The sequence below is a fragment of the Hyla sarda genome, chromosome 10 (genome assembly GCF_029499605.1).
Source record: "Hyla sarda isolate aHylSar1 chromosome 10, aHylSar1.hap1, whole genome shotgun sequence".
Lineage (NCBI taxonomy): Eukaryota > Metazoa > Chordata > Amphibia > Anura > Hylidae > Hyla > Hyla sarda.
The window spans coordinates 34,019,211-34,032,584 of NC_079198.1; the positions used below are offsets into that span (position 1 = coordinate 34,019,211).

Consider the following 13,374-nt stretch of genomic DNA (forward strand, 5'->3'; position numbering starts at 1 on the left):
GGTGCCTCCAGCTGGTGCAAAACGCACGGACTGATATATTTCAGCCCTTTGAATACTGTAGTAGTTAGTTGCTTGAAGGAACTTAAGTTTGATTGTAGAGTACCACTTTTAACCAGCGGTTCCCTCCCAACCAGGGTGCCTCCAGCTGTTGCAAGACTCACGGACTGATATCTTTCAGCCCTTTGAATACTGTAGTAGATAGTTGCTTGAAGGAACTTAAGTTTGATTCTGGAGTACCCCTTTTAACAAGCGGTTCCCTCCCAACCAGGACTGATATCTTTCAGCCCTAAAAAGGGCTTTTTTGGGTGCTGTCCTTAAAGCAGATGTTACACTAGTGCTTTAGGAGTAAACTGGACCCTGAATACACCACCTAGCAGCAACCTAGCTATCGCTTTCCCTATACAGCAGGAGCAGCTTCTCTAACCCTCCACTTCCTAAGCCTGCAGCATGCCGAATGAGGCTAAAATGGCATCCGTGCAAGAGGTAGGAGGGTCTGGAAGGGAGGGACTGATGCTGATTGGCTGTAATATGTCTGCTGACTCTCACTCACAGGGTCAAAGTTTACTGCAATGTTAAAGTATAGGGGGCGGATCGAACTTCACATATGTTCGCCCGACGATGGGAACATCTCTACTGCTCTTCCCTAAATCACCACCACAGGAATTGGAGGCTTCTTTCTGTTTTACTTACCACCTAAGCCTCTTTCCTTCACACAGCATTAGGGTTGCATGATAAATCCTGGATACCTGCAGCCACCACTAGGGAAAAGAGTGCAGAGAATATTTCTACAGTTCCTTTTGAAGTTGTAAAACATAACTACATATGCTAAAATCTCTTGGTACTACTGATAAATGTTAAGTTACATCACCTCACTCCAGACTTTAGGATCCTGGAATGAATGCTTTCTATCAATGACAGGGAAATCTGGTTTATACCTGAAGGTAGTAGTTACATAGTTACATAGTTAGTACGGTCGAAAAGAGACACATGTCCATCAAGTTCAACCAGGGAATTGAAGGGTAGGGGTGTGGCGCGATATTGGGGAAGGGATGGGATTTTATATTTCTTCATAAGCATTAATGTTATTTTGTTCCAGGAATGTATCTAATCCTGTTTTAAAGCTGTTAATTTTTCCTGCTGTGACCAGTTCCTGAGGTAGACTGTTCCATAAGTTCACAGTTCTCATTGTAAAGAAAGCGTGTCGCCCCTTGAGACTAAACTTTTTCTTCTGCAGACGGAGGGAGTGCCCCCTCGTCCTTTGGGGGGGGGGGTTTAACCTGGAACAGTTTTTCTCCATATTTTTGGGGCCATTAACCCCTTAAGGACTCAGGGTTTTTCCGTTTTTGCACTTTCGTTTTTTCCTCCTTACCTTTTAAAAATCATAACCCTTTCAATTTTCCACCTAAAAATCCATATTATGGCTTATTTTTTGCGTCGCCAATTCTACTTTGCAGTGACATTAGTCATTTTACCCAAAAATGCACGGCGAAACGGAAAAAAAATCATTGTGCGACAAAATCAGAAAAAAAACGCCATTTTGTAACTTTTGGGGGCTTCCGTTTCTACGCAGTGCATATTTCGGTAAAAATTACACCTTATAATTATTCTGTAGGTCCATACGGTTAAAATGATACCCTACTTATATAGGTTTGATTTTGTCGCACTTCTGGAAAAAATCATAACTACATGCAGGAAAATTTATACGTTTAAAAATGTCATCTTCTGACCCCTATAACTTTTTTATTTTTCCACGTACGGGGCGGTATGAGGACTCATTTTTTGCGCCGTGATCTGAAGTTTTTATCGGTATGATTTTTGTTTTGATCGGACTTTTTGATCACTTTTTATTCATTTTTTAATGTTATAAAAAGTGACCAAAATACGCTTTTTTGGACTTTGGAATTTTTTTGCGCGTACGCCATTGACCGTATGGCTTAATTAATTATATATTTTTATAGTTCGGACATTTACGCACGCGGCGATACCACATATGTTTATTTTTTATTTTTTTTACACTGTTTTATTTTTTTTATGGGAAAAGGGGGGTGATTCAAACTTTTATTAGGGAAGGGGTTAAATAACCTTTATTAACACTTTTTTTTAACTTTTTTTTTGCAGTGTTATAGGTCCCATAGGGACCTATAACACTGCACACACTGATCTCTCATCCTGATCACAGGCGTGTATTAACACGCCTGTGATCAGCATTATCTGCGCTTGACTGCTCCTGCCTGGATCTCAGGCACGGAGCAGTCATTCGTCGATCGGACACCGAGGAGGCAGGTAAGAGCCCTCCCGGTGTCCGATCAGCTGTTCGGGGCGCCGCGATTTCACCACGGCGGTCCCGAACAGCCCGACTGAGCAGCCGGGATACTTTCAGTTTCACTTTAGAAGCGGCGGTCAGCTTTGACCGCCGCTTCTAAAGGGTTAATACCGCACATCGCCGCGATCGGCGATGTGTGGTATTAGCCGCGGGTCCCGGCCGTTGATTAGCGCCGGGACCGACGCGATATGATGCGGGATCGCGGCGCGATCCTGCTTCATATCGCGGGAGCCGGCGCAGGACGTAAATATACGTCCTGCGTCGTTAAGGGGTTAATATACTTATATACATTTATCATATCCCCCCCTTAAATGTCTCTTCTCAAGACTAAACAATCGTAACTCCTTTAATCGCTTCTCATAGCTAAGATGTTCCATGCCCCATATTAGTTTAGTAGCACGTCTCTGCACCCTCTCCAGCTCCACAGTGTCCCACTTATGGACTGGTGCCCAAAACTGAACAGCATATTCCAGGTGAGGCCGTACCAATGCTTTATAAAGGGGGAGTATTATGTCCCTGTCCCTCGAGTCCATGCCTCTTTTTGTACATGACAATATCCTGCCGGCCTTGGAAGCAGCAGCCTGACATTGCATGCTATTCTGTAGTCTGTGATCTACAAGTACACCCAGATCCTTCTCTACCAGTGACTCTACCAGTTTAATCCCCCCTAAGACATACGAAGCATGCAGGTTATTAGTACCCAGATGCATAACTTTACATTTATCCACATTGAATCTCATTTGCCAAGTGGATGCCCAGACACTTAGTCTATCCAAATCATCTTGTAACCTATACACCTCCTCTATAGACTGTACCGTGCTACAAAGCTTGGTGTCATCTGCAAAGATAGAAACAGAGCTGTTAATGCCATCCTCTATATCATTGATAAATAAATTAAACAACAGCGGGCCCAGTACTGAACCTTGGGGTACACCACTAATTACCGGGGACCAATCAGAGTATGAATCATTCACCACCACTCTCTGGGTACGATCCATGAGCCAGTGTTAAATCCAGTTACAAACTAACATTTCAAAACCCAAAGACCTTAACTTACCTGTCAGACGTCTATGAGGGACAGTATCAAACGCTTTAGCAAAATCCAGAAACACTATATCCACAGCCATTCCTCTGTCAAGGCTTCTACTCACCTCTTCATAAAAGCAAATTAGATTGGTTTGACAACTTCTATCCTTAGTAAACCCATGCTGGCTATCACTTATAATACAATTATCCCCTATGTATTCCTGTATGTAATCCCTTATAAGTCCTTCAAACAATTTACCCACAATGCACGTTAAACTTACCGGTCTATAGTTTCCTGGGGAAGACCTAGAGCCCTTTTTGAAGATTGGCACCACATTCGCCTTGCACCAGTCCCTTGGCACAATACCAGACACCAGTGAATCTCTAAATATCATGAACAAGGGTACAGATATTACTGAACTTACCTCTCTAAGAACTTTTGGGTGCAATCCATCTGGCCCTGGAGATTTGCTTACATTTTAATTACTTAACTTACCTTGTACCATCTCTACATTAAGCCAGTTCAGTACATTACATGATGTGTTACCAGCACTGACCTGTCCAATGTCAGCTCCTCCTTCTTCCCTAGTATATACAGAACTAAAGAACCCATTCAGTAGCTCCGCTTTCTCTTTATCGCCTGTGACAACCTCCCCATTATCATTACTAAGGGGTACTACATGCTCTGTCCTCGTTTTTTTTGCATTCATATATCTAAAAAAATATTTAGGATTAGTTTTGCTTTCTTTGGCCACCTGTCTCTCATTTTGAATTTTTGATGTTTTTATTACATTTTTACAGATTTTATTAAGCTCCTTGTACTGTTTAAATGTTATAGCTGACCCATCAGATTTGTATTTTTTGAAGGCTATTTTTTTGTTGTTTATTGCTCTTTTAACATCATTTGTCAGCCATGTAGGATTTAGTTTTAATCGTTTATATTTGTTCCCCTGGTATATATTTAGCTGTATAGTTATTTAGAGTTGATTTAAAGATGTCCCATTTACCTTCTGTATTTGACAACACCTCCCCCCAGTCTATGTCCTGTAGTGCAGCTCTCAGCCCAGGGAAGTTTGCCTTTTTAAAGTTATATGTTTTTGCCTTCCCTGCCTGTCTTTGTTTTCTACATTTTAAGTCAAAAGTAACTATATTGTGGTCGCTATTACCAAAGTTTTCCCGCACAGTTACATTACCAACCAGCTCTGCATTGTTGGAAATGATCAGATCCATTAGGTACAATGCATTCTAAAAGTTTTCAGATCCTTTCACTTTTTTGTGGCCTTGTGCTAAAAAAAACACCAAGATTTCCCCATCATTCTACACTCCCTACAATACCCCATAATGACAGAGTAAACTGTATGTTTTAGATTTTCTTTTCAATAAATTAGCAAAAATGTCTAACTAAAATATTACATTGACTTAGAGGGGTTATCCAGGAATAGAAAAATAGCTAATTTCTTTAAAAAAATAGCTCTATGTCTGTCCCCAGGTTGTGTGTGGTGTTAAAACTTGGCTCCGCTCATTTAAATCAAACTGAACTGCAGAACCACACCCAACCTGGAGACAGACAGGGAGCGGTTTTTGAAAAAAAAATTGCTCTGTTTTTCTATTTCTGGATAACCCCTTTAATTATTAAGACATTTTATTCAGTGCTTAGTTAAAACACCTATGACCAGGGCTGTCATCAGAAATTTCAGGCCCCCTACCAGCTCAAGTTCTGGGCCCCCTCCCTTTCCTTGGCGCACACTGTATTTTATTATAGTACTAGCTGAGTACCCGGCGTTGCCCGGTTTTTCTTTCCTAATCGTTGTTGGGAAGGAAAATCAACAAAGCAGGAAGCTTTTGACTTCATATCCCATCCTCATATATTGTTGTCATATCCCAACCCCATATCCCATCCTCATACCCCGACCTCCTATCCAGTCCTCTTATCCCATCCTCCTATCCCGACCTCCTATCCCGTCCTCCTATACCCTCCTCCTATCTCAACCTCCTATCTCGACCTCCTATGTCGTCCTCCTATCCCGACTTCCTATCCCATCCTCCTATCCCGACCTCCTATCTCGACCTCTTAACCCGTCCTCCAATCCCTTCCTCCAATCCCGTCCTCCAATCCTGTCCTCCAATCCCGTCCTCCAATCCCGTCCTCCTATCCCGTCATCCTATCCCGACCTCCCATGGAGACCTCCTATGGCGACCTCCTATCTCGACCTCCCATCCCGTCCTCATATCCCGACCTGCAATATGTGTACCAGGTATTGAAATCTCTCCAGCCGTACGGAAGTTATGTGAGAACATACATTTCCCATTGATTTGCATGGGACATTAAACAAAAACCCAGACCCTCACAAATGGGGTAGTTAAGGGTTAAATTAACTATCACTTACATTGATGTGATCTAAGGTGATACAAGGTGCTCAACTCCAAGTGCAGTTGTGCACCTACGTTGGAGTGGAGGACCTGCACCTATGGGTCACAATGTGGTTTCACAACTGTGGTTAATGTAAACAATGACATTAGCTAACACTCAAAACTGATGTCAAATTGAGACATTAGCCAGTATATCCTTATATGAAGGACACACTTGATCCCGCACACCACGCCAAGGTTTCTCAAATGGTGCGGGTCCTATCAACTAACCTACCTGGCCAGATAAATAAAACCAAGAACCAAATTACGGCAGCCATAGGCCCGACTTGCAGTTGGTCCTCAGTCACTCCCAGTGTGAATCTAAGCACAAATACAATGGGAGGGAGTAGACAAGCTACAAGCCCCACCCTGGTTGGTTCATTTATAGCAGGCCTCACAGGTGAAACCCTAATGCTACCCAGCAAGATAAAAGGGTGCATTAATATAAGCCCTAAGCAAAGACATAACGGCTTATATTTGCATGAACATGGTTATAGCAGGAAAACTCAACCCCAAGTGCAGTTGTGCACTTTTTCTGGGGCGGAGGTCCTGCACTTGTAAACCGTTGCTAAGGGCGATCCCCAGCAAAAATTGCATACAATGGAGGATGCCTGCCAACAGTCACAAGTACCACAATGGCATCCTGACACCAGATAAATGTGTATGTGGATGTGTTAAACATGACTGACTTTAACCCCTTAACGACAATGGACGTAAATGTACGTCATGGTGACGTGGTACTTAGCGCACCATGACGTACATTCACGCGCCGACATGATCGCAAGCACGCGTGCTCGCGTCATGCCCGGCAGGTCTGGGCTGATATCAGCGATTGCGCGGATGACCGCTATTAACCCCTCTGATGCCGTGATCAATACAGATCACGGCATCTGCGGCATTGCGGTAGTTTGAATGGACGATCGGATCGCCCGCACCGCTGCCGCGGGGATACGATCATCCAGCATGGCGGCCGGAGGTCCCCTCACCTTGCTCCGGCAGACCAGAGCAGAAGATCACCGATAATACTGAGCAGTGCTGTGTCCTATACATTGCACTGCACAGTATTAGCAATCAACTGATTGCAATGAATAGTCCCCTATGGGGACATAAAAAGTGTTTAAAAAAGAAGTAAAAAAATGTAAAATAAAAAAGTAAAACATTTGAAAAATCCCCTCCCCCAATAAAAAGTAAAACGTCCGTTTTTCCCCATTTTACCCCCAAAAAAGCGTTAAAAAAAATTAATACACATATTTGGTATCGCCACGTGTGTAAAAGCATGAACTATTAAAATATATTGTTAATTATCCCCTACGGTGAACGGTGTAAATGTAAAAAAAATTTAAAAAGTCCAAAATTGCTGCTTTTTTGTCACATTTTATAAAAAAAAAAAATTAAGAAAAAATTTATAAAAAGTCAAACCTATGCAAAAGTGGTACTGATAAAAACTACAGATCATGGCACAAAAAATGAGCCCTCATATTGCCCCATATACGGAAAAATTAGAAAGTTATAGGTCGTCAAAATAGGGCAATTTCAAACATACTAATTTTGTTAAAATGGTTTGAGATTTTTTTTAAGCGGTACAATTATAGAAAAGCATATAATCATGGGTATCATTTTAATTGTATTGACCCACAGAATAAAGAAAACATGTCATTTTTACCGTAAAGTGTACAGCGTGAAAACAAAACCTTCCAAAATTTGCTAAATTGCGGTTTTCTTTTCAATTTTCCCACATAAATAATATTTGTTTGGTTGCGCCATACATTTTATAGTAAAATAAGTGGTCATTACAAAGTACAATTGGTGACGCAAAAAACAAGCCCTCATATGGGTCTGTGGATGGAAATATAAGAGAGTTATGATTTTTAGAAGGCGAGGAGGAAAAAACGAAAATGCTAAAATAAAATTGGTCTGGTCCTTAAGGCCAAAATGGGTTTGGTCCTTAAGGGGTTAAACAAACACTTACATTGATGTCATCTAAGGTGATACAAGGTGCTCAACACCAAGTGCAGTTGTGCACCTACGTTGTGCACCTACATTGTGCACCTATATTTTAAGTGGACATATAAGTAACATGTGACCAAGTATTATCGAAATATCTCCAGCCGTTTTGAAGTTATGCAGTAACATATATTTCCCTTAGACTTGTATGGGACTTTAAACAAAAACTCCGACCCTGGCAAATGGGGGTGAGTAAGGGTTAAATCGCCTATCCTATGTTTGTTGTTGACATATAAGTAACATGTGTGCCAAGTTTCATGTTAATATCTTTAGCCGTTTGGAAGTTTTTGTGGAACATACATACATACACACACACACACACACGTTGAGTTTTATATATATAGATTGGCCTCACAAACATAAAATAATACCTCCACTTAAGGATAACATATTACTCCTGCAGTCACTAAATAATACCATAAAACGGTAAGGAAATAAAAACACTATACACAGACCAGTATTGCCAAAAACACTAATATACAAGGGACAATTGTTTGTTACACCATGACCACCACCACTGTGACTTATACTGCTAGATTGTCATTAAATAAAAATCACTTTACAAAGATCAATATCCCCTCATACAGTGACAAAAAGTAGATACCAGCAGTACACAGGTTCTGTAGACTATATAAGTTACATACTTACAGTCTTCTCTGATTGGAGTCATTCACTTTTCTCTTACTTCTTCATCTGTCCTGGGTCATCATGAAGACTTCTCCTGGTAACAACTCATCTCTACCGAATCTGCTAGACAAACATTTTAGGCTTCTCGTACAGCAAAATCCGCACCTCTATACAAACCCTCTATATATATTTCACTGCCCCATATAGTATAAAAAGTGGCACTTACAGTTAAAAGTTGGGCTCATATGAGTAATCAACCCTACAGCTATATGGGCATCCTGAATACATCCATACAATTGAAAGAGGCTTAAGGGGGTGGTTAACACCATGAAATTACTCACTTGCGTATGTCCCTGTCCAAACCTTTAACTATTTTCTATACTGTTGTTTGTTTCCTGTCACTAGGTGGTAGGGCCCATCTCATTTTGCAATAGAGCGCTATGCATTCTAGATACGCCTCCAAATTTAACCATTGGTTTCTGAGTACAGATCTAGATATCTGCAATTTTTTTTGCAAGGTATTTTGAGAAATAAACTTGGGATGTAATCTAAATCTAAATCACCAATATAGTTGATAAAAAATTAAGACTGTGATGAACAAGATAAAGCAAGATGAGACTATGATACTCTAGACTATGATGAGAGAACCTTTTGATGATTGTGCTCATTGTAACATGTTATTGCTTTTATTGTCTCTCCACAGTATGATGTTGAAGGTGATGGCAAACCAGGTGGAGGAGGGGAATATGAAGTACAGGTACGATAACTAGGTCATTAGCAAAAAATCTAAAGAAAACTACATTTGGTATACAGGTACATTTAGTTTTTAACAGGAAAATTAAGTATAGTGTGCCAAAGTAAGCCAATTTTTTTAACTGTTTGCCATTGACTTAAAAGACAAAAAGCTTAATTTAACTATACTTCTTTTAATTAAAAAAAAAAAGTTTACCTCTGCTGCAACCTAAAAATGTGTAGGAGAAAATCCCCATGGCAAACCTATCCTGCTTTAGAAAGTTCCTGACATGGACAGAAGTGTCAGCATAGAGCACTGTGCTCAGACAGAAAGGACATTCAAAATGAAAAAATTAGAACTTCCTGTGGAGCATATAGCAACTGATAAGTACTGGAAGGATTAAGATTTTTTAATAGAAGTAATTTACAAATCTGTTTAACTTTCTGGCACCAGTTGATTTAAAAAAAAAAAAAAAAAAAGGGTGGAGTACTCCTTTAAGATTAAGATGGTGGTTCAATGTTCTGGCTAGGAAGCAGCAATTTTAAAGGGGTATTCCATTTATTTATTTATTTTTTTTAGGCTCCAGAAAGTTAAACAGATTTGTAAATTATTTCTATTAAAACATCTTAATCCTTCCAATAGTTATCAGATGCTGAAGTTGAGTTGTCCTTTTCTGTCTAACTGCTCTCTGATGACACCTGTCTCGGGAGCTGTCCAGAGTAGGAGCAAATCCCCATAGCAAATGCCAAGGGGATTCGTTTCTACTCTGGACAGCTTCCGAGACAGGTGTCATCAGAGAGCAGTTAGACAGAAAAGAACAACTCAACATCAGCAGCTGATAAATACTGGAAGGATTAAGATTTTTTAATAGAAGTAATTTACATATTTGTTTAACTTTCTGGACCCAGTTGATTATATATATATATATATATATATATATATATATATATATAAAGTGTTTTTCCTGGAATACCCCTTCAATGGGTTTTTATCGCCCGGTACCCCAATCGCAGGTAGGTGTCAAAGAACTTTTGTCATCATAGTGAAGAGATTACCCGGATACTGCCCTGTGACCTTCCAATGATGAAGTTCTGCAGAAGCCGTTGTTAGGTTAACCACGTTTGCTTATTATGTCTCAAACGCAATGCGTTTTCACTAGAAAATGGGGGTAAACATCCCTGAAACACATGTTTGAGACAGGGCAATATCCAGGTAATTTTCTCACTTTGATGACAAAAGCTCTTAGGTCCAAAGTGGCTCACTTTAGGGACTTTATGCTATCAATGCTTTGGTGCAAATCCCCTTACTGTCTTCTCCTAATTTTACAGCTCGGCTTTGGATGGACCAATGGAGTAATTATGCAGCTGCTGGACCTCTACAGAGCTCGCCTGACAAACTCTGCTATCAGCACCTCATTCTCTGGAATACTTTTCACACTGCCTATATTAACCATTACTTTTTGGGTATAACCCCACCCCCTTTCCCTATTTTACTACATACATACATATTTTTAATAGGCTAATTCACTTGATTGCCTGGCAGTAGAGTCGGTATATTTTATTTTCTTTGTTACTAAGCCTTGTGCACATTTCTCTTATTTTCAACAACCAAACAAACACAGATCATGCAGTTTCTAATGACTTTTGTTTCCATAGTATGCCTCCTGCCCTTCTCCATTAAGTGATGAAACTAGGCTAAATCCTAAATCTACTTTCATATTTCTTGCTATTGACTCTTGAGAGATTTCCTATGTATCCGTCTATAGTCTGCCTATTACATTTATCCCAGGTTTACTATGACAGACTAGGCTTAGGCTGTTGGAAATGGTAACAAATGCATATTTCTTTAATCTAATATATTTACAAATAATGCATTTAGTATTACCAGACATGGAGTGGCCTTAATAAACTTGGTAGAGTTAATACAAATGGGATATTATGTATTGTCTCTGTTATTATATTTTTTCTATACGTTCCACTGTGACGTGCATTATTTGTATTTTATATACAATTTTATTTCTTTGATGAGTAAAAAGCAATACAATTATTTTACGTCTATGTTTCCTTTTCTTAATATTGGATACTCTGTATGTGATTTAAGGCTGGGAGAGAAAATGGGGCAACTGCAATCAGCCTCTACTGTTATCTCTACTTAACCCCTTAAGGAGGCAGGGCGTACCTGTATGCCCTTGTCTCATTACCAAATGCGGGAGTTAAAGTGCCGGTTAGCTTAGTGAAGCCTCCTCGCTGTCCAAAATAATGTGGTAAAAAATAAATATCATGGCCGGCATTTATCATTGTAAGTGAAGCATTTTTCTACTCCTTTTTTGTGTGTTCTGGTAATGTGTAGGAGCACTAAATTTATGAAATCGTCAAAGAGCATTTGATAAATTTTGTCCACATTTTCTGAAATTTCTCTCTTCACATACACCAAAAAGCTAAGCTAGGTCTGGGCTGGTGTAGTTTTAGAGACTTTTCAGTGGCTTTGCGCCTTTTCACTAAAAGGCGCAGTTCATAAAACCCTTCCATATCATGTGTATTGCCAAAATCAGTGGACTGCAACTTGAAATCAGCAGAAATGTGTAAACCAAAAGGCGCAAATAAACCCTGCTTGCGCCTTTTTTGCACCTTTTCTAGACAAAAAAAACTGTCTAAAGACAATGATAAATGTCGGCCTATATGTGGTACCACCGCTTGCCTTAATGTCCAAACTATTAAAATATAAGGTTAGTTAAACCATACGGTCGATGGTGTACACATAAAAGAATACCAAAGTCAAAAACTGTGCATTTTTGGTCACTTCATATACCATAAAAAATTTTATAAAAAGTGATTACAAAGTCCCCTCAAAACAAAAAAATGGTACCAATAAAAACTACAGATCACAACGCAAAAAATTAGCTCTCATACATCCCAGTATATGGAAAAAGGTCAGAAGAGGACATTTTTAAGCACACTAATTTTTGTGCATGTAGTTATAATTTTTTTAAGGTAGTAAAATAAAAATTAAACCATACATAAATTGGGTATCCTTGTAACTGTATGGACCTACAAAATAAAGATAAGGGGTAATTTTTACCAAAAAGTGCAGGAGTGAGGAAAAAAAGAAAGTGCAAAAATGAAAATTGGCCTGGTCCTTAAGGCCAAAATGGGCTTGGTGCTTAAGGGGTTAAAAGAGCTATCCACCATAAAGTGATTTTAGTACATACCTGACAGACAGTTTAGGGAGGACATGCTTAGGAAAGATCTGCGCTTGTCTTTGGCCTAAATGTCTATGTTGTGAGATTAACATAAGACTGTGGCTATCTTTTTGTGAACTGGATATTTCCTGTTGGACTTTTTTCCTCAAACTACAAATCCCATAGTTCCTTGATTGTAAGTGTGAGGTCACTTTCCTCCCTCAGCCACCCTACCCACTGAAACACAGATGAGCTGCATTTCATTTAAAAGACCAGTGTTTTCTAACCAGGGTGCCTACAGCTGTTGCAAAAATACAGTTAGTTACAGAATGATCTCTCTCCCACCCATTGAAGCAGGACAGGCTCCCTTTGCACACCTGACTATTGATGTAATGTCTCAGCCGCACTGCAAACTGGAAAAACCTGAGACCTGAGTAATTTTGTATGCTGTTAACCCCTTCCTGCTACAGGACATATGCATACATTCCAGCACCCGAAATGTTCGCATGCATACATCCTGCTGATCTCCTGCACTGCCGCGTGCAGCTTAGGAGATTGGTGGCAGGATCCAGCTGTCAATCACAGCCGGGGTCCTGCCGCAGCTGCCAGGGCCGCAATCACATTGGTCCCGGCAGCATTAACCCCATAGATGCCATGATCAATCCTGGGTGCTCCCCCTGTTCACCAACGGCGGAGCCACAATGGCAGCAGGAGACCAGCAGATGGCCTTCTGTCTGCCAGCTACGGAAGCCTGTGAGATCCAGCCACAGGCTGGATCGCACAGGCTGTAGTGTATGCAGATCATCAGGTTATACTGTGCTGCAGTACAAATGTATTGCAGCATAGTATAACCAGTAAAACGTGAAAAATTTAATAATAAAAGGTTATTCAATAAAAATATGAAGTGTAAAATTTTTTTAATAAATGCCCTTTTCCAAATAAAAGCCCTGTATTATCATAAAAAAAACACAAATCATATACAAACTAGGTATGGCCACGTCCGTAATGACGTGTTCTATAAAGCTATAATGTAAATTATTCCGCACAGTTAACGCCGTAAAAAAAAATCAACAA

At 40.0% G+C, this 13,374-nt stretch overlaps 1 protein-coding gene across 9 annotated transcripts in view; it reads left to right on the forward strand.

Moving 5' to 3' along the window:
* The window catches only part of TREH (trehalase), a 120,004-nt gene extending 108,844 nt beyond the window's left edge, over positions 1–11,160 (forward strand). For all 9 annotated transcript variants that reach the window (XM_056544786.1, XM_056544791.1, XM_056544787.1 and 6 more), the window contains 2 exons: positions 9,093–9,146; positions 10,451–11,160. In XM_056544786.1, the coding sequence (XP_056400761.1) occupies positions 9,093–9,146; positions 10,451–10,591 (195 nt within the window). In that variant the 3' untranslated portion in view covers positions 10,592–11,160. The remainder of the gene's footprint in view (positions 1–9,092; positions 9,147–10,450) is intronic.
* The last annotated feature ends 2,214 nt before the right edge of the window (positions 11,161–13,374 follow it).